Source organism: Cavia porcellus, unplaced genomic scaffold (genome assembly GCF_034190915.1).
Source record: "Cavia porcellus strain 051 isolate PalLab524CR breed Dunkin Hartley unplaced genomic scaffold, mCavPor4.1 scaffold_6, whole genome shotgun sequence".
NCBI classification, from domain to species: domain Eukaryota; kingdom Metazoa; phylum Chordata; class Mammalia; order Rodentia; family Caviidae; genus Cavia; species Cavia porcellus.
In genome coordinates this window covers 43,011,407-43,037,635 of record NW_026947489.1, presented here as the reverse complement: position 1 = coordinate 43,037,635, position 26,229 = coordinate 43,011,407, and the positions used below count along the sequence as shown (strand labels likewise).

At 39.1% G+C, this 26,229-nt stretch overlaps 2 protein-coding genes across 8 annotated transcripts in view; one reads left to right on the top strand and one right to left on the bottom strand.

Annotated features, from left to right (window-relative positions):
• Positions 1-5,786, top strand: part of Slc13a4 (solute carrier family 13 member 4) — a 44,168-nt gene extending 38,382 nt beyond the window's left edge. For all 4 annotated transcript variants that reach the window (XM_063250549.1, XM_003475536.5, XM_063250551.1 and 1 more), the window contains one exon: positions 43-5,786. In XM_063250549.1, the coding sequence (XP_063106619.1) occupies positions 43-180 (138 nt within the window). In that variant the 3' untranslated portion in view covers positions 181-5,786. The remainder of the gene's footprint in view (positions 1-42) is intronic.
• A 423-nt stretch (positions 5,787-6,209) lies between these two features.
• Stmp1 (short transmembrane mitochondrial protein 1) lies at positions 6,210-21,165 on the bottom strand. Of its 4 annotated transcripts, none has more exons than XM_063250552.1 (4): positions 20,942-21,133; positions 19,526-19,576; positions 7,927-7,980; positions 6,210-7,069 (listed from the first exon to the last, which is right to left on the bottom strand). In XM_063250552.1, the coding sequence occupies exons 1-4, from the start codon at positions 21,032-21,034 to the stop codon at positions 6,995-6,997; spliced, it is 273 nt and encodes a 90-aa protein (XP_063106622.1). In that variant the 5' UTR covers positions 21,035-21,133; the 3' UTR covers positions 6,210-6,994. The 4 variants fall into 4 exon arrangements, with proteins under 4 accessions (XP_063106622.1, XP_023423247.1, XP_013014395.1 ...); XM_023567479.2 differs by having other exon boundaries at positions 21,020-21,133; XM_013158941.3 differs by lacking the exon at positions 19,526-19,576 and having other exon boundaries at positions 20,942-21,130.
• Positions 21,166-26,229: the final 5,064 nt, after the last annotated feature.

Here is a 26,229-nt window from a genome sequence, read left to right as displayed (position 1 = left end):
TGGTCATGGTGATTAGGGTGTGCCATTGGCTTGTGTCTGCAGGTGAAAGCTGGCCTGGGAGTCAACGTCATTGGTTTGGTGATAGTGATGGTAGCCATCAACACCTGGGGAGTTAGTCTCTTCCACCTGGACACCTTTCCAGCCTGGGCAAAGGTCAGTAACATCACTGATCAGGCATAATAGCAGGGGACAAATTGGTCAGACCAAAGGAGCTGCACTTGGCTAAATGTGCACCATGAAGAAAACCACCAGCACACGTGGGCCAGGCTGGAGGGCACTCCTGCCAGAAGATCTGCCATCTGCCATCTGCCACCTTGGCCAAGAGCAAGGGTCCTCCAGCCACAGCAGCCAAGTGCCTGGCTGTTGGGGTCTTCTCCCCACCCGTCTTAGCACCATCAGTCAAGAAAACCCAAAACTCTTCTGTGTGTCCAGTCCTTCTGACTCTTTCTGAAGCACTGTCTTACTTGCAAAACCTCATAAGCTGACCAGCCTCTCTAGGGTTTATGTAAGATGTCCTTAGGAGTTAAAGGATTTTCCTAAAGCATTCTAGCATTGCAGACAGTGCAAATAGTGAGATCTCCCTTGGGGAAAAACCTGACCCAGAACTCGAGCCATCTCCATTGTTTCCATCGTAAGATTTCTCCACAAATCTTCATTGCACTCTTATCATTACTTCGATTCCATCTTAAACTGCTCTCTTCAGTGGGTCCCCTTTACTTTGGCGCCACATTCCTGTAAAGAAAATGTTCCCCTCGAGAAAGAAGCTGGCATTATTTTGTCAAAGGAAGAAGTAGAGAAAAGATACACTGTGATTAGTTAGCATCTCTCTCTCTACCCATACTAACCAGAAATATCATTGCTTGACCAAATGTGGGAAGGTGAAAAATTTTGTACCTGTCTTACTGGGAAGATTAAAACTACAATTAAGACCACAGCACTAATACTGCTATTCTACTGGCTTCTTCTGGTTTTAATGAGTACTTCCTAGCCTAAGAAGACCAAGGTAGTACTCAGAGGTAAAACATGCCAGTTCCTACATGTGAGTGAGCCCTTTGAGAGGAAGGGGATGTCTGTACATCTTGAGTCTGCCTGGGAAACACCTACCATGAAAAAAGGCCCTCCAAACAGCAGGCCCTCTCAGTACTGCAAGATGCTTGGGACACAGCAACACTAAGGAAAGTCAGTGAATCTGAGAACAAATGGCGCACCTTCAGGCTGCCCCTACTGAAGGACCACTGGGCATAACTCCTGCACTGTGTGCAAGGCTCCTCTGTACCAGTCACGTACCCGTGCACACCTATGATGCAACTGCACACCTTTCACACACTCCCACCAAGGCAGTGGTTGTGGCATATTTGGCGCCCATGCTTTACAACGCCCCTGCCCCCACACACTTTTTATAAAACCTCCTTCATCTCTTTACTCTTTCCCAATTCCTTGCACAATATGTCATCTGTTAAGTCTTTGGATATTGACTGAATATGTTGCAACCAGACTTAGGAAAGATGGAAGTGGAATAGTTGAAATTCTAAGTGTCATAAACCCCTATTAAGACTAGGCAAGGTCTGAAAACATTTTCCCTTCACCACCCTATTCCTTTCCATAAGGCAAGGCCCTAATAGTCAGCAAGGAAAAAAGAACTCATTCATCTATGCAAGAAATGGAAATGCTACGTGCAAGACACAAGACAAACCGTTAAAGGGAAGTCTCAATTGCTACAGTATATGGTTTCTCCAGGGGGAATAGCTCAGAAAATGCATTTAAAATATGGGAGACCTGAACAGAAAAACAAAACAGCAGCACAGTATCTAGGGAGTGAATGAAACATCGGGTGGAAATGAAAATATTATACATGGCCAGATGTTCTATGACTTGTATGCACAGACAACCAGGAAAACCACACAACTTTTCTCTGTACTCATATGAATGAGACTGAGTTGGAAAAAAGGAACTAAATTATTCCTTTCAATCAAAAGCAGGTAAACTTAAATTGTATAAAACAAATCAGAAGAAAAAGTCCAAAGATACTGGTAACTTCAAGTCATCAACTTTTGCTCTTTATTTCTAAATATGTTTAATTTTTAAATATGGTTAATTTTTTTCCCTTTCTCTTTGTTTGGGAGGACTACAGTTTAAGTCTTTCAAGTTAACATATTTATTAAGTTTCCAATATCAATCTGACATGTCAGAATCGACATTATTTTCAGTAACCCTCCTTTGTAGTCAGGTAGGGCAGAAAGTTTTCTTAAATCACAACAGTTTTCAAATGTTTTTTAAGAGACAACGAAGGGCAAACCTTGGCAGCCCTTCTTCCTATTGCTCTATTCCTCTATGCAGCAAGCGTTTCTACAAAACACCCATCGTTCTCCATAAACCCATCTAATACCTAATAATCCAAGATGACCCTCCACTTCTTGAATACACATCTCAGTACAGATCACCTTACCTGAGAACTTCTTTTCACTGCTGCAAAAATATAAAACTTAAGAAGGAATCTGAATGGTGGGCATGAAGTCAACCTGTTTCACTGTGTGACTGATTTATGTGGTGAAGCTGAATTTAAGGACTGATTTGCTAGATGGCACCCATGGTAAAAATGATTCTATCAACAAAGGTATGTGCTACTCCTGAGGAAGCCTTATGTCAGGTGAGTTTTGATTACAAGTATGACATAGAGATCTCATCTTCTAAGTGATCACTGTCCCCTAAGTAGCAGCATGTTAACACACATGTTAACAGTGCTTTCACAGCTGAAAATAAGGGAAAAAAAATTTTGTTTGCAACAGCTTGCTAAGTAAGCCTCGGCATTTTGATTATCCCCAAAGACGGTAAACCCTTATTCTTTGAAGTTGTAGTTCATTCTGCTAACAACCTGGTCTGACAAAATCAAATCTTGTAAACCAGGTGGTATACCATGTATTTTTATCAATCTAAGAAACCATAGAATCTAATGACATATGTCTTCTACATGGCTTGTGAACTGTTCTCATAAATGACTGCAGAAATACAAGTATTACTGCCAAAAGTAGCATGCTTGGATTATATCTACTTACTGCACAACTTGTGTAACATTATGTACATTTGAATTATTTATGCAAACCCTACAAATGGGTAGTATGCCCCACCCTTACAGATAATAATTCAGAAAGCACAGGCTACTAGAGAGCCAAACCACACGGACTTCAATCTGTCTTACACACAAAGATGATTTGTACCAAGATAAAACTTACTTCCATGTTTGAAAAATCCATGTTTTCAAAGGGAAGCAGAATCAGTTTATTTTAGAATGACATACAGGATCAATGTTATCAATGTCTAAAAGTAAAGCATCACTAAGTAATCCTTCCAGTTTCTCAGTTCTGCTAAAATATCTTCAGAATGGCATTACAGGTAAAGCTGCCCAGTAAGTCTTCCAAAATAAGACACAAGACTGGGGATATAGCTCAGTGTGGAGAACTTGTCTAGCATATGTAAGATTCTGGATTTAATCACTGTTACTGGAAGAAAAATAGTTTTAAAAAAATACCTAATGAAATGGACACTTACCTATTCTGATGAAAATTACACTTTGATGACATCTTATAGTTATACTCTGCACAGATATATATATAATAACATATTTTGCATAGAATAACACAAAGGCTTATGTTATCACCATAATACCAAAGGAGCAAACTAAACACTCATAAGTAGCAGATTAAATTATGGCATGTCCATTCAATAGAATCTTACGCAGTCCCAAACAGAATGAGGCTCCTTGTTCCTTGCATATTGGTATGGAATGATCTCCATAAACAACAAAAAAAGAGAGGTGGGCATGGTGGCACATGCCTATAATACTAGTATATTCTGGAAGGCTGAGAAAGGAGAATCTCAAGTTCAAGCCCAGTCTGGGCAACTTAGCAAGATCCTGAATCAAAATAATAAATAAAAGGGCTAGAAATGTAGCTCAATGCAAAAGCACTAGGTTCAGTCTCTAAAACCACCAAAACAAAAAACAAACAAACAAACCAAACTAAACAACGGAGGCATGTTGCAGTGGGAGACAGACCTCTATGTACGGTGGTACTGTTTTGATCATGTGTGTAGACAAACCCATGTGCATGTTTTAGGCACAGACTTCTCAAAATAAACAAGGGACTGGGGTACACTAACTGTATGAGGTAGGAGGAGGGGAAGACACCTTTATAGGAAATCATTTTTGTCTCTTCACCCATGGGAAAAGTTACATGTTAAAATATTTTTAATTAAAAAATATAGACTACTGATTTCTCTGAGTTTACTGAAGAGAAAGATTTGTGCGATATTGTTTGGACAATTGAATGCAAATGTCTTGTGCTCTGGGTGAATGATTTGGGGATGACAATGCACAATGTACCACTGTTGTCCCAACTGATGTGTTTAAAAACAATTTTTTTTCTCATTGAAATAAATAGATTTGAAAAAGAAAAACAAGTTTATGGTGAAACTCTGCTCCCTACCCCACCAAAAAAACAAAAACAAAAAAAAATACAGACCACATGTGACTCACCCCTGTAATCCCAGCACTTGGGAGGCTGGGGCAGGAAGACTGCCATGGGGTCAGCCTGAAATTTAATAAAAAGACCCTGTCTGTCTGTCGGTCTCTCTCTCTCTCATATACATACAACCAAATTAGCGCTAGTCTCTGCATCCAGGAAGCTGAAGCAGGAGGATCACTTGAGAGCAGGGGATCTGAGGCCAGCCTGACAAAATAGTGAGACATCACCTCCAAAGGGAAAAAAAGAACATTATATAATTTGTAAATTACAAAGAGAGTAGTTTCTGATTATGGGGGAAAAAAGCACTCATTACAGAAAGCAGCAAAATTCTTGATAAGCTAGGCTTCTGTGCTGTGCACACACGAGTGTGTGTGTGTGTGTGGTAGTACTTGGGCTTCGTACTGAGCTACAGTCCTATTTTGAGACATTTTGAGATATGTGAGTCTCACTAAGTCACTATGTTACCCAGACTGAGCTCGAACTTGTGATCCTCCTGCCTCAGTCTCTGAGTGCTGGGATTAGGAATGTAAACCACCATGCCTGGCTGATTTTATTACGCATTTGGATAATAAAATCTTTCAGACTGGGGGTTTAGATCAGCGGCATAAGCGCATGTCTGGCAAGCATGAGGTTGTGAGTTTGATCCCTGGTACAAAAACAAAAAAAAAAGATAATAAAATCTTTCATACTTTTCATGAAACAATGACTGAGTTGTAATGTAATAATTTTATTATTTACTTCTGAGAGCTGGGAGTAGAGGTGTGTACCACCATACCTAGCAAAACTTTTTTTTTAAAGAAAAAAGAATAAAAATGATACAGAATTTTCTGACAATAGATTGACAATTGTTAATATATTGGATATTATCTTCAAAGTACTTGCTTGAATTACAAAATATAGGCTTAAAAGATTGATTAAATAATGAAAGCACAAATCATTCTTTTTGATGAAGGGAGATTAGCAGTATAATTATCTATCTTGTGTATGTGTGTGTGTGCATATATATATATATATATATATATATATACACACACTTTTCCCCTTTTTCTTTTCTCCTTTCCAATATCCCAGTTGTTCTTTCCTTTTGAGCAATTTCCTCCCCTTTCACTTTCACAACAGCTATTATACCTTTTGAATCTTATTTACTCTTTCTTGCTAGTTTTTTTACACTACAATACAATGTTTGTACATGTGAATCTGATTTATTTCACTTTTGAGTATGATCTCAAGTTGTATTCATTTACCCATAAAAACCTTGAGTCTATCCTTCCTTGTGCTGAGTAGTACTCTGTTGTATAAAAACACTACATCTTTTTTATCCATTCCTCGGTCGATGGGCATTTGGGTTGTTTCCAACATTTAGCTATTACAAATTGTGCTGCTGTAAACAACATACACATATGTCACTGTAGTATGATGTTTTCAGTTCTTCTGTGAAAACACCTGAAAGAATAGCTAGATGGAATAGGACCTCCAATCCTAAATTTTTGATGAAGCTCCCCCCATTGATTTCCACAGTGGTTATATCAGTCCACATTCTTACCAACACTGGGGAAGAGTTCCTTTTTCCCCATACTCTCACCAGCATTTGTTAGTGGTTGATTTCCTGATAACAGCCATTCTTTCTGGAGTGAAATGAAATCTGTGTTGTTTTAATTTGCATTTCTTGAATGACCAAAAATGTTAAAACATTTTTTCACATATTTATTTGGCAATAATTTTTTAATGTGTGAAGTCATTATCATTTCTTTATCAATTTCATCCTGTAATATCAAACGTACCTGTAATCCAAGAATGATTCTTTTGAAGGAAGAGTCAGATCAACTACACCATTAAGGAAAAACATACATACTTAACATATTGGGACAAAAATTATTATTTTGCACATTTTTAAATTCCCCAGCCATTTATAAGATTCTTAGAATATGTTTTCTCAATTAATCAATAGAAAATTGACTTACTGGTTATCAACGGAGACAACGGAGTTGTCTGATAAGTATAAAATAAATGGATAATTCACTAGAAACTGGGTTCTAGATATTAGTTTTAATACTTCAAAACAAAAATTTAGTAACAAATGTTTAACAAGCACCCATTGTAATCACTAAACTAAGAATTCAGCATTATTTGTATCTGATGAGCTATACAAACTTTGCAATTTTTCTTTTGACAAGAAATATGAATCTCAAAGAACAACAGAGAAACTACTAAATAAGGTCATGTTTGCCAACCTAGCACCATAGTTCCAGTCTTTGAGTCTCTTGAAGAGCTGGAAGGAAGACATGAGAAGATGTGAAGAGCTGAAATTGCACATAGTTCTTGACATGGGGCCCTGTTTTTGCTCTGCAATAACATAGTCTAGTAAAGAGGAAAATCGCTGATGCCGGAGACAATACAAAAATTGTGGGAACAGGTCAGGGAGGCTGCTGCAGGGCAGAAGACCAGTGTGTACAGAATGGAGTGCTGTAGCAGCCTCAGGAACTAGGGGGTTTCTTCTTGGCTTCCAGATCCTTTTTAATTTCTTCAAGTTTTTTAGCCAGGTTTGGTATCTTTAAACAGAAAAAAAGGATTATTATAATTTTGCATGCATCCACTAAATATTCTTCGACTGCTCTTCCTCCAAAGGATAAGTGATCTCACAAGTGTTTCTCTTCCTCTAAAGGAGATCTGCTTAACAGTGCTGTTTCCTAGCCTTTAATTGAGTGCAAAGGATTGCAAAAGTTTTAAGCCAATGGTCCCTCTCTAACCAGACTCTGACTTTCACTTGTAGAGAAACACTTAGCTCTCAATCCAGTACAAGTGAAAGCTACACAAGTAAGCAGTAAATGTGATATAAAGAAAGCCCCTGCTAGAAAACCACAGCTCAAGCAAAGGCTGACAAAAGGAAAAGCCTTACCATACAATTTCATGTTTCCTTAGCTTGTCTGTTTAGAATACTTTCTAGAATCCTTAACCATGAGCAGATGCACCACCTGATCTTCAACTTCACCATTTACACATAAGCTTAATGCTGCAATTTCATTTCACTGTTTAATCCATGTCCAAAATCCTAACTCATGTCTGCTACTGGGCAAGGGAGCTGAAAAGATCATCAATCTTTAAAAGTTCACAGATCATGATTTTCCTCAGACCCAATTTAGAATGACGCTGGGCTAACACACACAACAGCTTAGGCTCCTCCGGAAACCACTTTAACTGATGGACTCGTGCCCTCTTGTGGTGATACAGAGGACTGAGTGTGTATTACAGATTGTATTTTTCAAATACAGTAGAAATTTTTCTATAAAATTTAGGATTTTCCCTTCAGATTTATGGCCTCGCTTAAGCAAGCTACCTCAACAAACAAAAGAGACTAACTATGGAATAGTTACATGGAATCAAGTAAGACATGAATATGGACACTTACGTCATAGTTCTGAGCCAGATACATTCCCACCACGTTGCCAAAAGTAAATCCGAGCTGAAAGAACAGAACAGGAATAGTCACACTGCACAATGGGTCCAACCAAACACATGTCTTTCTGTGGGACTCAAGACAGGTGAGGGATGCTGGTATCTACTCTACGATGGAAACACATGAACATTATCTTCCTGTGGGGCTCAAGACTAGCGGTTTCTGTGGGATACAGGACAGGCAAAGGGCCATGATGTCTCGTCTAAAAGATTCAAACACTTGGAACAGTATCTTGCTGTGAGGCTCAGGACAGGTGAAAGACCCTGGTGTCTAGTCTAAAATGATACAGAATGTGAAATCCACTTTTTTTTCTGTAAACCAGCAACACACTCTCTCCCAAAAGGCTAGAGAGAATGCGAAAGAAAGACTAAAAGGTGGCAATGAACAAATTTACCCTAAGTTCTTGTTCCTTTGTTCTTTTTTCTTTCTTTGGTTATGAGTACTGCTATTCCTTTCTATATCAAATAAAAATTATTCGATTAAAAATATATTCAGTTGAAAAGAGAACCTTAGAGAATGAATGGACTCTCACAGCTTAATCTCTTCGTATTTCAAAGAGTAATGTGAGGCCCAGGCTAGTAAAGTGACTTGTCCAGGGTCATTCACGACAGGGAGCACATAACAACTTACATTACATGGACACTCCAAACTGCAACTGTGCAATGACACAAGGAATGAGAAACTCTTGACACATCTCTGAGCTTAGCACTTTCCAGGACAGGGTCTTCAGGAAAAGGGCTAAACCTTGGTTACAGAAGGGCAGGCACAATTAAAGAGTATATTTACCCCACTGGGTGATTATTTTCCTGAGTAAACACTACTTCATGAAAATTCAGAATTTTCGTTACACATCAGAAGGGCTAAAGCTCCTTAGCTTTGAGGTTTAATGATGGTCGTTTTGTTTTTCCTCTGTTAAGAACTTCCAATTAAAACCTAATTTTTAATTTCATAAATTCCAACTGGCATATCCTTTTTAAAAAATCATTTTGTGTAGTCAGTTTTACTTCTGTGCAATCACAAGAGGCAGATTAAAACAGAAAATATGGTCCTTCATACACTATCAATCAGACATGGTGGGGTCTCCAAAGATTGGAGAATCCTATGTGGGAGTGGAATACAACTTCTCATGCTTCCTTACTGTACTTTTGCTTTCTGAGTTTATACAGCAAAAGCATAACTGAAGTTGGTTTGGTGTTATCAAATTAAGACACATACAATAGGCTACAGAGAGTCTCATCACTGACCATTTCTAGTCATTTATTACCTGGATAGCTTGCAAAATCATAATTTTATCAAGGCAGCATTGACAAGCAAAATGATTGTTTTTCACCCTTTTAGAGTAAAACCAGGCAGAGGTTTTCCACATACAGAAAGATAACCAAATTTGCTTCAATGGGATAGGGAGAGTCAACTAGAATGTTAATTCTAATATCAAAAAGAAACCACGTAAGATTGAAAAAAAACCCACAAGAAACATGAGTTCTGCTTTTATTATTCTTTATCTGTGCTTTGAAGCAGACACTTAACTTCTCTACAGCTTTGCTGATTTGAGTTTCCCGATTTAAAAAGCATTACAATGTAAATGTAATGTTTTAGTTCCCACATCCTAATATTACTGAGCTCTACCAAGTGTCACAAAATACACACAGCCTATTTAATGTGGCTCCATTTCAGCAAATTTGCCAATCATCATCCCCACGAAAAACTAGTAATTATTGCTGGGCGTGGTTGTGCATCCCTGTGACGGCAGCACTTGGGAGGCTGAGGCAGGAAGATGTGTTGCAAACTCAGACCAGCCTGGGGCTACAGTGAGCTCAAAACCAGCCTGAATTGCATAGTGAGACCCTGGCTTAAAAAGTCCAAAACAAACAAACAAAAACAAAAACCTAGCAGTTATTTTAAAACACAAAACAAAAACCATGGGCCTACACATGAGTCACATCTATTTCATGTTTCAGATCTGCTGGGTACAGAGATGCATGCTATAATCTCAGCACTCAGCAAGATGAGGCACAAGAATCTTGAGTTTGAAGTCACCCTGGGCTACACAATGAGTTTGAGGCCAGTCTGAACTATATAGCAAGATGCTATATGAACAAAACAACCGAACACAACCGGGCCCTAACACTGGGACATTTTAAGTCTAATACACAATTTAACAAAGTGTCACTTATTAATAAGAGAATGCAGCCACGTGGGAGAAGGCATACATGTAATCTCAGCATTCTGGGAAGCTAAGGCAGGAACACTGCCATGTTGAGCCCAGCTTGGATGATTCAGTGACTTAGTGAGACCTCCTTTCAAAATAAATGGAGGCAGGCAGGCTGGGGATGTGAAGATACTGGATTCAATTCCCAGTGCCTCAAAGAGGTAGAAACAGGGGAGAGGAAGGGAATACAGAGAGAGCCAGTGAGACAGACAGACAGACAGACAGACACACACACACACACACACACACACACACACACACACACAGATAATACATAAGCCAGAAAAGCATGTACTATACTGATCATGAGATGGTCAATGGCAGCTTTACATAGGAAAAGTAAAATTTAAATGTGAAAAACTCAGTCTGAGAAGTCAGACATACTAGATTTTTTAATAGGTCTTGAAGAATCTGAAACATCTCTATAGGCTAAGAATGTCTAACTTCTAGGGAAGCCTTATCAATAGCTCTGTAAAGTGGAATTTCTTGGACAGAAGACTAATATCTAGAATACATAAATGATTAAAAAATATTAACACCCCCCAACAAAAGACCTAACTGAAAAATGGGTAAATGAAATGAATAAACTTTTCTCAGAATTTTAGTATAAATGACCAATAAATACATGAAAAAACATTCAAATCTCTGGCCACTAGAAAAATGTAAACTAAAATAAAATTGAGGTCCCTTCTTACTCCAGAAAGAATGGCTATCATTAAGAATTCAAATAAAAACAAATGCTAGTGAGGCTGGAGAAAGGGGGCTCTCTACTGTTAGTGGGAGTATAAACTAGCACAACCACTATGGAGATCAGGATGTACATTCCTCCAAAGCATAATTCTATTTGACCTAGCCATCCCACTTCTACGCATCTTCCCAAAAGAACTAAAGACACATCAGAGATGCATGCATACCCATGTTTATAGCAACAGAATTCACAACAGCTAAATCTTGGCAGTGGCTTATATGTCTATTAATAGGTAAATGAATAAAAATAATGTGTTATTTACATACAATGGAGTACTTCTGTCACAAAGAAGAATAAACTCAGTTATGTATTGGAAAATGGATCTATCTAGAGATAAAAATGTTAAGTAAAATAAACTGGATACACAAGCTTAAATATTACATGGTTTGTCTTTTATGAGGAATCCAAAATAAAACATCAAAATAAAAAATAAATATCAGGAAATAGGGAGATATATCTTTCTGTAAATGGGAAGGGCCCAGGAAATGCAGGCAGGGGAAGGGAGGGGAAAGAGATGAAAAAATTGTGTTATACACATGTACAAACTCTCCACAAGCAAGGTAATCATATGTATTGCAAACATGTACTAATAAAAATTGAAATTTGAAGAAAAAAAAGCTCTGTAAGCTTCATAGGTTTAGCTTCCACATCACATTTTCCCTCCTCCCAAAAGTATTTCTGAGAGAAGATGGCACAGAAGGAACTGAAATGCCTTCTTCCCACGTTCAGCTCAGCACTGACTACATTACTGTCCCACTCTCTTATAATAATCCTGAGGTTTCAAGGTATGAAAAATTAGTCACAGCTCACAAACACACTACTCACAAGTGATACCAAATTAGCCGTATGGGGACAGGAATGACGGAAATAAAGTGATGAACAAGACAAATGTTGGAAAGAAGTGGGAGCTAATACCCAGAACAGGAAGATGGAAAAGGACCCAGAACTGTACACAAGACAAGAATGGCAGTTCCAGCTCTGTAACTTCAGAATACACTTAGCATCTGTGAAGCCTAGGTCCATCACCCACACCCCCACAACCCCAAGCCCTATCGTCTTTTCATTTGTAGCTCACGTGGTAGCAACATCATATCTGCCCTGAACTGGCATGTAGGGGACTGCAGTCTACATCACATTTTAGTGTAAATAATCATTTTTTTGCTGAAATATAGGATTCTGATCTCAATCCACCTGGAGAATGTTTAACAAAAATTTCAGCCAGAAGTTGGATGTGGTGGCACATGCCTGTAATCAATCCCAGCACTTGGGAGGCTGAAGCAGGAGGATTGTTGAGAGTTCCAGGCCAGCTAGGGCTACAAACTGAGTTCAAGGTCAGCCTGAACTGTATAATAAACCCTGTCTCAAAAAGGCCAAAAAAAAAAAAAAAAATCTTAGCACTTGGAAAACTGAGACAGGATCACCAGGCAGTCAAAGCCAGCATGGGCTAAATAGTGAGTTCAATACCAGAATATAATACACAAGACCCTGTCTCCCAAAAAAACATTTAATGTATTTAATTGCAAAGTGTTACTCAGGTCTTGCTAGTTGTTAAACATCAAGTTATATGTAGCTTATTGTCCTTCTAAAACTTGAAAGAAATCTGATTTCCCAAATTCACCCACATGTGAAGATTTTAGAAGATTATCAACTCCTGTATACTAAAATTAACTTCATATTCAGTCCTGTAAAAGGACTAAAAATTGTCTCTGTCCTTAGATAAAAGGAGAAAAGCTAGATATACAGGGAGAGAAACAAAAGTCAAGAGATCCTAAGTAGTACAGATACTCCACAGCCAGAACTAGCTCATGCATTAAATGACAGAATGAATGAGTGACCTTGTTTTAAGAAAGATGCCTGAAAGAGGCATATCACAAGTTGTTTAAAGACTCTAAACATGCTGTTAAAATTTAAACTGGGAAAAGAACTGGAAAACAACAGAAACAAGACATCAAGGATATGATGACTAGAATAAAATAAACACATCACATTAGAAAACACAACCTGCAGCAGGAATGGAGAGAAATACGCCTGGAGAGCAGTGCAGGACAGCTGATGCACTTTAAAAGCAAGGGAAGAGCTGGGCATGGTGATGCATGCACTCGGAAGGCTGAGGCAGAAGGATCGCTGTGAATTCAATATTGATCTCGGTTACATGGTGTGTGTTCAAGACCAGCCTGAACTACACAGAGAGACTTTGCCTCAAAAAGCTAAAAATAAATAAATAAATAAATAAATGCAAACAAAGAAATTTCCTTTTGGGGTAATATGATCTGGACTCACTGACTAATACTCATCAGGGAAGACATGATGAAATCACTCCTCCGAAACAGATGCCCGGAAGCTGTATTCAGAGAAAGCTGAGAAAGGACAGAGTAAACACAGACCACTCAGGGTAGTGCCCAACAGGGCAGAGAGCAAGCAAAATATGAAGATCAGTGGAATAGAGAATCCAGCAATACATCTTCACATTTATAGTCAAGGACTGGGAATCAGGATGTTAAGACAGTCAATATGGAAAGAAATGGTGCTGGAACAACTAGCTATACACTTGAAATAGATAAAGCTGGACCCCATGTCACATCATGTACAAAAATTAACTCACAATCGATCAGAAGCTAAATCTATAGAACAGGAAAAAAGACACAGCTGCAAATCTTCATAGCCTATGGTTAAGACATAGTTTTCTTAAATATAACACCAAGTATAAGAAACAAAGACAGACATTAGGCTTTATCAAAATTAAAAATTGCTTCAAAGGATAACATCAAAAAAGTCCATATAACAAGATTTATAAATAATATAGCTAAAGTATTTGTATTCAGAATGAAAACCTTATGATTAAATGATAAAGGACAAAACCAAATTTAAAAGCTGGGCTTAAGATTTACAAAAATTTCTCCAAAGAAGATACATATGGTGGACAAACACACAAAAAGATGCTTAATATCATTAGTCACTGAAGAAAGACAAATAGAAAACCATAAAGAGGTACCATGCTACACAAACCCAGAAGAATGGCTTTAAGCAAACAAAAAACTGGTAAGGACATGGAGATATTGGAATCTTTATACCTGCTGAATAGAAAAGTAAAATGGCACAGCCACTCTGGAAACCAAACTAGTTGTTCTCCACAAAGGTGAGCACTGTGTTACCGTATAACACAGCAATTCCTCACATGATGTATTCCCAGAAGTGAAACACACAACTTTAGAAAAACATGTACATGACATTCCTAGGTGGATTATTCCTAATAGGCCAAAGGTGAAAGCAACGTAATTGTCCAACTGGTGAAACAACTAATAAAATGTGGTATAACCAATACAATATAATATTGTCCAGTTATAAAAAGGAAGGAAACAATAATTCATGTTACAATATAGATGGACATATTATTGCGTGAATCCATCTAAAGGAATAACCAATTCCACAGACACAGTGGTTGTCCAGCATTAGAAAAGAGGCGAATGAGAAATGAATGTTAATGTTCAAATGGTTTCTTTTTAAGGCAATGAGACATATAAAATGAGATGGTGATGGCTGCATGGTCTAAGAACATATTAAAAACTACTTTAAGTGAGTGAATTAAATCTACAATTGTAAAATTCCCTAGTATTTGGAAAAACAACGTCAGTTATGCAGGATAAAACTGAGGAAATCAAACATAACTTCAAGGCTTTCAGACTAGACCAACGTTTTAAAAATCCCAGAACTATCAGAAGACAGAAGGACTAAATAGATAGTTGGCCAGACATAGTGATGCACTTCTGTAATCCCAGAATTTGGGAGGCAGAGGCAGGACTGCCGTGAGTTTTAGGCGAGCCTAAGCTACATTAAAAAAAAAAAAAAAAAAAGTTGAACAGTCGGTTCTGTAGTACAGCTTTAAGGAAAATGTCATCGTTCTTTTTATGGATGAAAGCACATGAGCATATTAGCAATATTTTATTTATTAACATAAAAAAGCATTAACTCATAAAGAACAAAGCCAATCCCAGGGCAAATTGACTCCTCTCATCATCTGTTTACCTCTTAACCTCACAGATCAGTAAATAAAGCTACCATATTTACCTGGGAAAGGTTTAACAGTAACACAAGTATTTGAAAAGTATCAAATTACACTTTAAAAACAACACACCCAAATTCAAATAACTACTTTTCAAGGATTTTTATTCAATAGCCTTTCTTAGCCAGGCATGGTGACCCATGCCTGCAATCCCCGCACTCAGGAAGCTGAGACAGGAGGATCATCCTGAGTTCGAAGCCAGCCTGCGTTACACAGTGAATCAAGGCCAGGCTGAACTACATAGTGAAATTCTGTCTCAAAAAAACAAACAAAATAATGTTTCTTAAACAATGAATGAAAAAAAAGCTGTTCATTCTTTAATTGAGCAAGTAAATAGGGAGTCATGAAAACCAGTAACACTCTAGAAAAAGGTATACCTGCCAGGGAAAACAGCTTTTTCTCTTCTTAAGGAAGCTGTCATGTATTGCATCTCGATGTTCCCCCAAAGCCTCATGCCGTCATAGGTGGGACCTTTTCTGAGGTAGCTGGATCTAGAGTGTGTGATGCTGGGATCAAGGGTACTACGATTAAGAATGTGAGTGTCACCCACCCTAAGTAGCCTGCATAACATATAAGGGATAGAAAGAGCTGTGGTTGTCTCTTGTTGCTTTGCTACTTTCTGCCCAGTTCCTCTTGTGTGATGCCATTTCCTGAAGCTAGCTAAAAATGCACTGAAACTCCTACAAACTGTGAGCTAAACAAACCTTTTCTCCTTAACTTTGGGTGTCAGGTAGTTTGTCTCAGCAACGAGAAAAGTAACCAAGACAAAACTTGGTACCAGAAAAGTGGGGTTGTTGCTGTGAGTGTATCTGAGTTTGTCACTTAGCCTTTGGAGCTGGCTTATGGGAGAGGGAAGAATAAGGAAAGATTTGTAGATGCCAGCTGAAAATGTAAAGCTGGAACACCTGAAGCTGTATTTGGTGGGAGATTCAGGTCAGAGTTCAAAAGATCAGAATGTTGATAGACATTCTGCTGGTAAAGACCAGTTTCAGGTTTCTGCAGGGAAAAAAAGACTGCATTGGCTGTTAAGATTCCAACGTGTGTCATCCCTTAGTGTGGAGAGGCCACAGTGTCCCGGACACAACCAGTTGACAGTGTTTTGGTAGAAAGCACAGTCCTTGAAACATTCCCAGCCCCAAGGTAAAAACAGTATTTTTTTTTTAATCTCAATAAAAGTTTTTTGCTTATGCTGGCTGGGCGGCAGCCATTTTGCTGACCCTTAGTGTGTGTGTTCCTTTCTTTTCTCTTTGCTAAAAAAACCCTACACCTTGGCAGAAAGTTTGTCCACATTTTGCTCACATTTAGAAATTTTGCCTGAGACTGAAATTAAGTGCAGTGTACTAATTAATATGGCAGAAGTAATATTAAGGCAGTCTATCGTTGAAGCAGTGGCATGGCTACTTTTGGGGTCTTTAGCCAGACTTATGTTGAAAATCAAAAGCAAAGAGCCCAGCAGAATGATTTAAATGATTAGGCCAGAAAGGGAGCTCCAGTAAAATTACAGTCTGCAAAGATGGAACAGAGGAGAATTGGTTAATGAAAAGACTAGCAAGAAAAAGCCACATAGAATATTTCAGATGAAGATGAAATAAAAGACAGCCGGAGGACATCACAAGAACCAAGAGGACTCCAGCATCTATAGCTTTAGAGTTGCAAAGGTAAAAGACTTTGCTTTGAGAAGACAGCCCTAGAGCACCATGTTCTAGAATGGTGGCAGCCTAGAGAACTTGATTTAGGGATTTGGCTCACAGGCTCTCAACTCCTACAGCCACAAAACAAAGCCTGGCTATTGCTCCAGGTGGTAGCATCATCCACATGGTGCTGGTTTTAGCTGTACGAAAAATGCAAGAGTTGTGGGGTCAGAAAGCTTCCACCCAGAATTCAGAAGGCAGTATGCCCCTCGGTGGGCAGTGTATGATGCTGTATGGAGGTAAAGGTACAGTGGAGATGCTAGAAGTTTGGAGAAGACAGGAACGTGGATCATCTGAGAAAAACTGCAAGGAGGGAGCAGACCTCGCCCAAGACAGGAGCCGTGAAACCACCAGAATACCATAGGGCAAAACACCCAGGCCTTTTGAGTTCACAACTTGCCACAGATTGCCAGATTTTCTGGAGGTAGAACTGCGGGATTTAACGGTTGCCCTGCTGGATTTTGGTCTTGCTTCATTCCCATTCCTTGTTATCCTCATCTGTAACCTTTGGATGGAAATGTCTATTTCTGTGCCACTGAATGTTGGAAGTGTTTAACTTTCATGTGTACAGGGACTTGCATATAAGAGTTTGCCTTAAATCTCAGAAGACAACTTTGGACTCTTGACTTTTCAGCAATGCTGAAACTATCAGAACTTTGGCAGCTCCTAGAGATGGACAATGTGCCTTTTGCATAAAGTGATGTGCCTGAGTCTTTGGGGAGCCAAGAGTGGAATGTTATCATTTGTGTATACATGTCTCCCACAAAACTTCATGCAGTCAGAGGTGGGATATTTTCTGAGGTAGCTGGATCTACAGTGTGTGATGCTGGGACTGATTCATAGTGTGATGCAAGGATTAAGGGCACTAGGATTAAGAGTGTGTTACCCACTCTAAGTAGCCAGATAAAAGATAAGGGATAGAAAGGGTTATCTCTTGTTGCTCTACTTTCTGCCCACCATGAACTGCTTCTCTTCTGAAATGCCACCTGCCTTGGAGCTAGCTGATTATGGAATGAAACCCCTACGAACTGTGAGCTAAATGAACCTTTCTTCCCTTAATTTGGGGTGTTGGGTACTTTGTCTCAGCAATGAGAAAAAGACAGAAGCTGAGGCTGAATATTTATTCAGATATCTTAAGCCTAAGACAGTAATGAGTTACAAAGAAGTAAAATCTAAAAAAGCCATCCTCGCTACCCACGAGGATTGGTGCCAAGACACTCATGAATACCGAAATCTGCAGATGTTCAAATCCTTTCCTTTATGGCACAGCAACTTATACATATCGTTCAATATACTTTAACTTACTATCTCTAGAGTATTTGTAATATCTATTACAATGCTATGGAAATAGACATTCCACTGTTTTATTTGGGCATAGTAACAGGCAAAATCTGCATTTTGCTCAATTTTCTTTTTTTTTTTTTAATTTTATTTAAGGAGAAAAAGAAAAAAAAAGCAGAAAAAGGGTACAAGTTATACAGAATTTCAGAAAAAAAAATAAACAGTAGGAAATCACTAGTTAATGGGTTACATATTGTCATCTTAGAAATATTTGTTCAAGTTACAAAATTAAAGCATATAAAGTGGACATTCAAACAGTGAGACTGCAAACAGTTCTGTTCAATGATCCAACAAAACTCAGTAATATCATTGTCTATCTTATACACTTAAATATACCATAGTTGATTGAATATGCTTATGCGGAGTCTAGATATGGATACGTACTGTAAATTAATCACGTCTTAGCTCAATGCCTTATATATGTCCCCAAACTAAAGACCTTCTTGTAGACTCAAGCATTAGCATATTAAATGAACTACAGAACTTAAAGTAACATTCAACCTAAAACTGAAATCTTACACCAGGTACCACAGAGTAGCTAGTATTAGAGGAGGGGTGAAAAGTACTCTCTGCGAAGTTAGCAATGGGAAGAAAAGTTTGCACAATGAACAATCTTAAAATGGCTTTTAAAATAATATTTAGCAAGTGCTTACCATATGCAAGGTAATATTCTCCTTTTTCATGAGTCAACTCATGTTTTTCACAACTTATAAAGCAAGTATTATCACTGCCCAGTAATATAATAAGAAAATAAGGCACAAAGCTACTAAGGAATTTGCCTAAGATTACATAGTAAGAAAACATGTGCCAGGCTCACAGCAGGAAAATGACATGGAGAATAAAAGAAAAGAATCAAAGATCATGTCATATTTAAAGTTTAGGAGATTCTCAGCGGAGGCAGAAAGAAATTTAGGTTGGAGGACAGACTGGGAAGGAAAAGGAGATAATGGGTCCAAATGTGTCCAGTTGCTGGTTGACAACAGGGAACTGGAGCCCAAGGTAGCTTTGAAAGCTGTTACAAAGAAGTGAAAATTGACAGAGTGACAAAGGACACATTCCCTAAGGCTGGATTTGGGGAGAAGGTGGTGAAGGCCTGAGCCTTGAACACAGTAGGAATGATGGACAAATATTTTAATCGAAGGAAAAAGGACTATGAAAAGAATATACAAGCATACCGTCCAATGCAGTGAACCAAGTGGTGTTAATGTTAGAGGGCTCCAAAGGTGTGATGACATGCTTAACCTGCGACTGTCACCGCTTCCAAACCTCTCCTGTCACCTGCCTTTCTAACAAGAACTGAAATCAAAGTTCAGTGACATCTTAAGAAACAGAACATGGACAGTATCTAAACTCTTAGCAAATGCCAAAACTTTTAGATTATTAACTTCTTTTTAATCCTCACAGAAAAACTATAAAATGAGTTCTCATTTTCAAGTGGGGAAACTGAAGTTCAGAAAATTAAAATAGTCGGGTGTGGCGGCACTTGTAATCCCAGCACCTACCAGGCTGAGGTGGGAGGACTGCCATGAATTTGAGGCCAGTCTGGGGTGGCCCTGTCTCAAAAGAAAAGAAAAGAAATTGAAATAACCTGTCCCAACTCCCACAGCTTGAGTATGATGGCGGCAAGATACAAACACAAGACTGCTTCTAGGTTTTGGCCAGTGCTTTACTTCTATGCTATGAATTTAACGAACAGCTTCATTATCTCTTCTTCATTTTGTAAAAAGTTAAAGAAACTTACAACCAAATAATGAGACAAAGTTATTTACACTATGTATTGTTATTCTTACAACAGAGAAACATAACACAAACTCTTTCAACCACGATACAGTACCACAGTACCATAAAGAAAGATAAACCGGGCATTGGTAGGCAAATGGATACAATTTGAGAACATAATGTTAAGTAAATCAGACACACAAACTCAAATATTCCGTTGTTTCTCTTATATAAGAAACGCTATAGGTAGTAGGGAGAAATTCAAATACTTCCCCAAATTACATATTCCATCGTTTTAAAAAAAAATACTACAATATATATGCGATTTTGTTTCAGCACCTTTCCTTAAATGCTGAAAATTTTGTGAATTCTCAAATATCAAATATAAGGCATATTTATATAAAACAGTCTCAAGTAAACTCATTCTTCAAAAACACTTTAAAAAGTTAACTGCAAATGAGTGTCTTCTCAGTGTATCAATAAACAACAGATGTGCTAGTAGGACGCTCACTTATATCATCTGACACCTGGCGGCTGACACTGCCTTTAAATAAGCGTTTCTTAAAAGTAAATTATCATAATTATCCCTGAAATCCAGTTAGGACGCTAAGAATCTCTCGAGGGAAAAAAGCAACAAGGTCTTAGGCAGGCAGTTTACTTCAAGGATCGTCTTTTGACAAAAGAAGTTTAACCATCAATCACCAAAAGTACATTTGGGAAAGCAGCTCATTCCTAGAACACCAGGTCTCCACGAACCACAGGGAAGAGAGTATCTGCCTCATTAGAGGTTGAAAGTGCCATGATTTTTAACTGCACAGTTAAGTTTTTGGTCTAAAAACTTTCATTGGAAATATGTTAAGTGCGCTGGAATACTCACTAGCAACTCTGGAAATATACTGAGTTTGCCATAAAAAAAGCGGTTTTAACTCGAGGAACCACAAAAAATAATTTGCTTATTCACTGTATTACTCACACCCCCTGCCCCGCCAAAGACTGGTGAAGACTGCTTGCGTCTGACTGCCACTCTGGAAAGTGGGACGCGGGCGCCCAACCCCGCCGCCAGAGGAGGCGGCACAGGCAATGCAGTGTCGCCGGCCCTCAGCTCTTGCAGAGGCCGCCGCGGCCCTGGCTGGCAAGCGGATTCGCGGGGCCCACAGCGCGGAGTGCGAACGTGCGGCTCCCCCGAAGCCTCCACTCACAGGAACTGAACGTCCGAAGAGAAACATCCACGAAGGGCGTACAGGAGGCAGAAGACACCCCCACAGGGCTCCACTCACCAGGAACTGGAGCATGTTGTCGGCGGAGAAAGCAGAAAAGGAGCCTAAAGCCGCCACAGGTGCGTGAGTCGCTCACGTTGCCTCCCCGGCAAGAGACCGGAAGCTGCTACCTTTGCCTTCCGGGTCACGTCTTACCCGCACCCCGCCTTCTTCCGCCCGGAAGTGGCTCGTGATGCAGCGGCGCCCTCTAGCGGGGTGCCCTGGAATCGTCGCCTGAGCCCGGCCCCAACCTGCAAATTACAAGCCTGGCTGGGCAATTTTGCACATTGATCTGTGTATTATTCCAAAGGCGTTAGTGATTCTGAAACACGACTAGGTTTAGGGCTTTCTGGCCCAGAAGATGGATGAAGCAGCAGGTCACATCTCTGGGTTCCCTGCTCAGTCGCCTGGGAACTTTTGCAATGTCGTCCTTCGCTAGGCCCACACGGACTCCCAGGAAAAAGGACTATATTTTTCAAAAACTCCTGGGAGTGTGTGTGCTGCTGAGTTAAGGACCTATGGCAGAGGTCCAATGCTTAGTTGCTTAGGATAGAGACCTTTGACGTGCGTCTGACACAGCTGGGTTCAAGCCTTGATGGCCTTGCACCGCTGGGCACCATCAAGCAGCAACCTAATCTCTCTAAAGCTTCTGCTTTATAAAGAAAGGGGGCCCACATCAGATACCAGAGATAAGGGATACCAGAGAATGGCAACCTCTGCCTGGGAGGCTCTCCCAGCTTCTCTTTTACCACAGAGCTACCCCAGACATACTGCTGGCCGCCTCCTGCTCCTGGTCTTCATGTCCCCCCAAATGCTCCTGCACACATACACACGCCCGCACACACACCAATACCATCCTTCTCTCTTTGCTTATCTAAATTACGGGAATTTACTGATCTGAATGCACTTATCTATTAACTTACTATGAGCAGAACTCTGATTTCAAATAATAGAAAAATCGTATTAGCTTAAACCAAGTGGGAATGCACTGTATGAATACAATAGACCAAAAGGGTACAGGAAAGCTGCAGGAATTTTTATTTTAAAACAAAACAAAACAAGACTAAAAACAATGGCACAGGATTGCAGGAATTGAAACAGCATATTCCCTATTTCTGTTCTCTGCATACATGTACTCCACTGCTTCTCTCTGACCAACTTCAGAAGAGTATCTACATGATCTTGGGTTGTAAAAAAAGTTTACATAAACCATAAAGCGCACACACTGTCAAGGAAAAGATAGGTAAACTTAACACATTAAAGTGTAAAATATCTACACCAATATGGGCAGGATAACTGGAAGAAAATACTTGAACAAAAAACTAAAGCTATTTTCAATTTATGGTTACCTACTACACACTGAAAAAAATCCAACAGAGAAAAAAACATGGGGGGTGGAGATATCACTCAAACACCCACCAGAATGATAAAAATTTAAAAGACAGAAGTATTATCAACAGTGTAGACAAACAGGACTTTTCACTCTGCATGTGAGAGTATACTGCAATTTTTTCACAGAAATACAATTTCTGGTGAAACAAGGCATTTAAGTGCTAAGGCAGGATTTCCGTTTTTGGTGATATTACCCACATGTATGTTTCGCACAAGGAGATATATATGCTAATTATCGTTCTGGTTTACAAAATATTAGAAACTTAAACGTCTGCCAATCCACAACAGTACAGGTATAAATTAGGATATGTGCACAATGGGAACTGTCACCATTGAATAATCATAATTCATGATTATGCTACATCAGGCATGCTGATGTACCCCTATAATACCAGCATTCCAGAGGCTGAGGCAGGAGCATCTTGAGTTCAAATTCAGCCTAGTGTATAGGGAGACCTTGTCTCAAAAAATAAAAAAACACAATACTGAATTTTAAAAAACCTGTAAATTACTTTATACAGTATAAAGATACACAGAAAGATCAACAGTGTCCAAAACAATACTATTTAATGCCTACAAATATATACAAATATAGAAGTAGAAAACACAGGTAGCAATGAGTAAAGAGGGGGATCAAGGAGTTCTTGACAGTGGTGATCTCTGGAGATGAGGAGTAGGGAAATAGGGTAAGAGTTCAGATGGGTCTCAGTATGTTTCTTTACACACTCATACACACACACACACACACACACACACACACACACACACACGACCTGGAGCAAGACCAATAATTTTAAGAGTTGACATAATTAGGTTTATGATATGAAAATAGAGGGAATATATAAGGTTTATTACATTGATTAAATCATCAGTATGATTGAAAACAAACATTTTAAAAATAATACTTAATAGAAGTAATCAAAGCAATGGTAGAAAGGTTTTTTGGAAATGAGAGATTCATTCTCCAAGTATAATTCCACAGATTACTTACTGGATTGGGAAACAATCTTCCAATTACAGTGTATCAATACCACCTTGACCACGTGCTCAGCCACAGAATCATGAAACACATTAGTATGTACTTTCTGAAATAATATACCAAGAGCAGAGAATCAGCTGAATGCTGACCAAAAATAGAAACATTGAATCCAATCAAGTAAGATATGCAAGCTTTTAAAAATTAGCTAAAGGGGGCTGGGGATTTAGCTCAGCGGCATAAGCACCTGCCTTGCAAGCAGGCAGTCGTGAGTTTGATCCCTGGTACCGATAAAAAAAAACGAAAAAGACAAAAAAAAAAAATTAGCTAAAATATGTCATACTCACTCCCCAAATAAAATAGCAAGGAACTCTTTGAGAATAAAGGTGAAAAAAGAATAACTAAATGTAATGTAGGATTCTTGATGGAATTCAATGTTTAAAAAAAAATTCTAAAGTACATCTTTGAAATAACTGAAGAAGTTTAGATATAGATTGTAGTGGATTAACTGGTGGTCAACTTAAAACACCAGCTGAATCAGTGTGGTGCTGAGTGTGGACAACTTAAAACACCAGCTGAATCAGTGTGGTGCTGAGTGTGGATGGCCCACCTGAGGACTGTTGCCAGCACTGAAGGGAGACCCCGAGAGGAAGAGCAGCATTGTGAGTTCTGGGTTCTCCTAAGTGGTGTTGTTTGGAGCCGATGGTTCTCCTGCAGAAACCTGTCATGCTAGCTGCCCTGATATGAACTCGACTGTTATTACTGGAGGAGCTCAGGACTTTGTTGCTGAGACTGGCTGTGGTTCACTTTGGTCCTTAAAGGAGTATCGCTTCCTGGCTCTGGAGGGGATGATATGTGCTGTTCAGTATCCAGAAGCTTATCACGCTGGTTTCCTGATATGTACTTGGCTGTTCTTATTGTCCAAGGAGCTTGGGACTTCATTTTGTTACTGAGGATGGCTGTAGTACTTTTCAGGGGAAAAGTACCTGGTCCTTATTTTGAATGTTGCTTCTTGGATCCAGTACAGAGCCTTCGACCACTGGCACAGGTCCTTCACCCCACTAGCATGGATTTTCTAGCTCTCACCGTTGACCTTTGGACCTTCCCAGCGCAGATTGGTGAAGCAGACTTGCATGAGTCATTGTTGTGAACTCTGCGCCTCCAGTTGGACTCATGGGAGGTACTGTCATGGGCTCTAGGTTTTCAGCTGAATTCATGCAGGGTATTGCCATGGGATCCAGGCCCTTGGCTGGATTCTCTAGGTCTTTCATATGTAGACAGATTTTCTGTACTTCTTGTATTTGACGCTGAGTGACTAGCATAAAATATTACTATAAATTATGTGTCCTGTATTTTTAAGCTTTTTCCTTGGAATCCAGACTACACATAGATGAACACTGGAAAATTTTATTGTTTTATTATCAAATGTCTTAAATGTGATTGTTTTGCTGTTAGGAAAGAAGCTATGCTTATTCTTACTAAAATACAAAGATAGAGTGCCATAAAGATTACAAATTAAGGAAGAAAAGCAGTGTATACACACACCTAAAAAGATACAAGAAATGTGCAAACTGTTGGTGTCTAGGTGAAGCCATGTGTGTATGGTCTCATTGTACTTTCAACTCTTTTAAGGACTCAAAATTCTTCAAAGTTAGGGAAATAGTGGACAAATATATATGTACAGCTAGGCTGTACATTCACAGCCTATACAGCATAGATAAGAAATATGTATATTCATGCATAAACATGGTACAGTTTCACTAGTGTGAGCTGAAAGAAACTATGTGTATGTGTGTGTATATATATATATGTATGTATACAAAAATAGTTAAGATACACTACTGATTTCGCTTGACTTCACTGAAGAGAAAATTTGTGCTGGTAGTGTTTGGACAATTGAATGCAAATGTCTTGTGCTCTGGGTGAATGATTCGGGGATGACAATGTGCAATGTATGTACCATTGTTGTGGGGGGAGGGGGACAAACAAACAAAAAGAAATGCATGTGTAAATTTCTCCAAACTACAGTGATGACAAGCAAGAGGAAAAATACCATCTTCTGATTTCCCAACCCCAACAAATTGACCAACTCAGTTAAAATGAGTTGAAGTCCTACATTTATTTGGCATTTTTAAGGAATGGGTCAGATAAGTCTTTCCACTAAATACTGGAACTTTTGAGTCTCTAAAGCTTAGTTTTCTCTCATTCTGCCTTGCTGAATGAAGACCTCTGAAGTATCTCACACCCTTCCGTGCCCCAGGTGACTTGGTCCTCTGAGCCTGCCTTTGCGTCACCTGCTGCAGGCAGACAGAGCTTCCAGTCAGTCAACACTGCAGTGAGCTCCTCCCACATGTACGGGCACTGCCCCAGCTTCTAAGCCAGTGGGAGGCACTTGTAGAAGAAATTACAGGGAACAAGATAATTATGTTAGATAAATCCAAAATTCTTAGTTCAGGTTTGGCTAAAATTTGCTGTGGACACCACAGGTTTATTTAAAAAAAATATGTTAGCTATATTTGCCAGACTTTGTTGATTATTGCTGGATCAGAACCTATATCCTAAGATCACTTCCAGGGGCTGAGGGTGCCCAGCTCAGGGGCAGAGTGCTAGCCTAGTTTGCATGAGACCCTGGGTTTGTTCTGCAACACTGCAAACCAACCAACCAGTGGCAAACAAGCAAAAATGTTTGCTCTAGGCTAAAGTAGTAGAGCAGCAGGCACAAGACTGTATTCTGGACCCAATTATATCTTCATCTGACTCCATGACATCTATTTTTTGACAGGTTGTTTTCTAGTCAAAGACTAATGTTTACAACTAATGGGCAGTGAACTAATTTCAAAACATAATAATGACTAAGACTGTT

Coding starts and splice junctions, on each gene's coding strand:
- Stmp1 (XM_063250552.1), bottom strand. CDS start 21,034: ATGCTCCAGTTCCTGGTGAGTGGAGCCCTGTGGGGGTGTCTTCTGCCT. Junction 7,981..19,525: donor AGTCCTCCCACCTCAGCCTG/GTAGGTGCTGGG, acceptor CTGTTCTTTCAG/CTCGGATTTACTTTTGGCAA. Junction 7,070..7,926: donor ATCTGGCTCAGAACTATGAC/GTAAGTGTCCAT, acceptor TTCTGTTTAAAG/ATACCAAACCTGGCTAAAAA.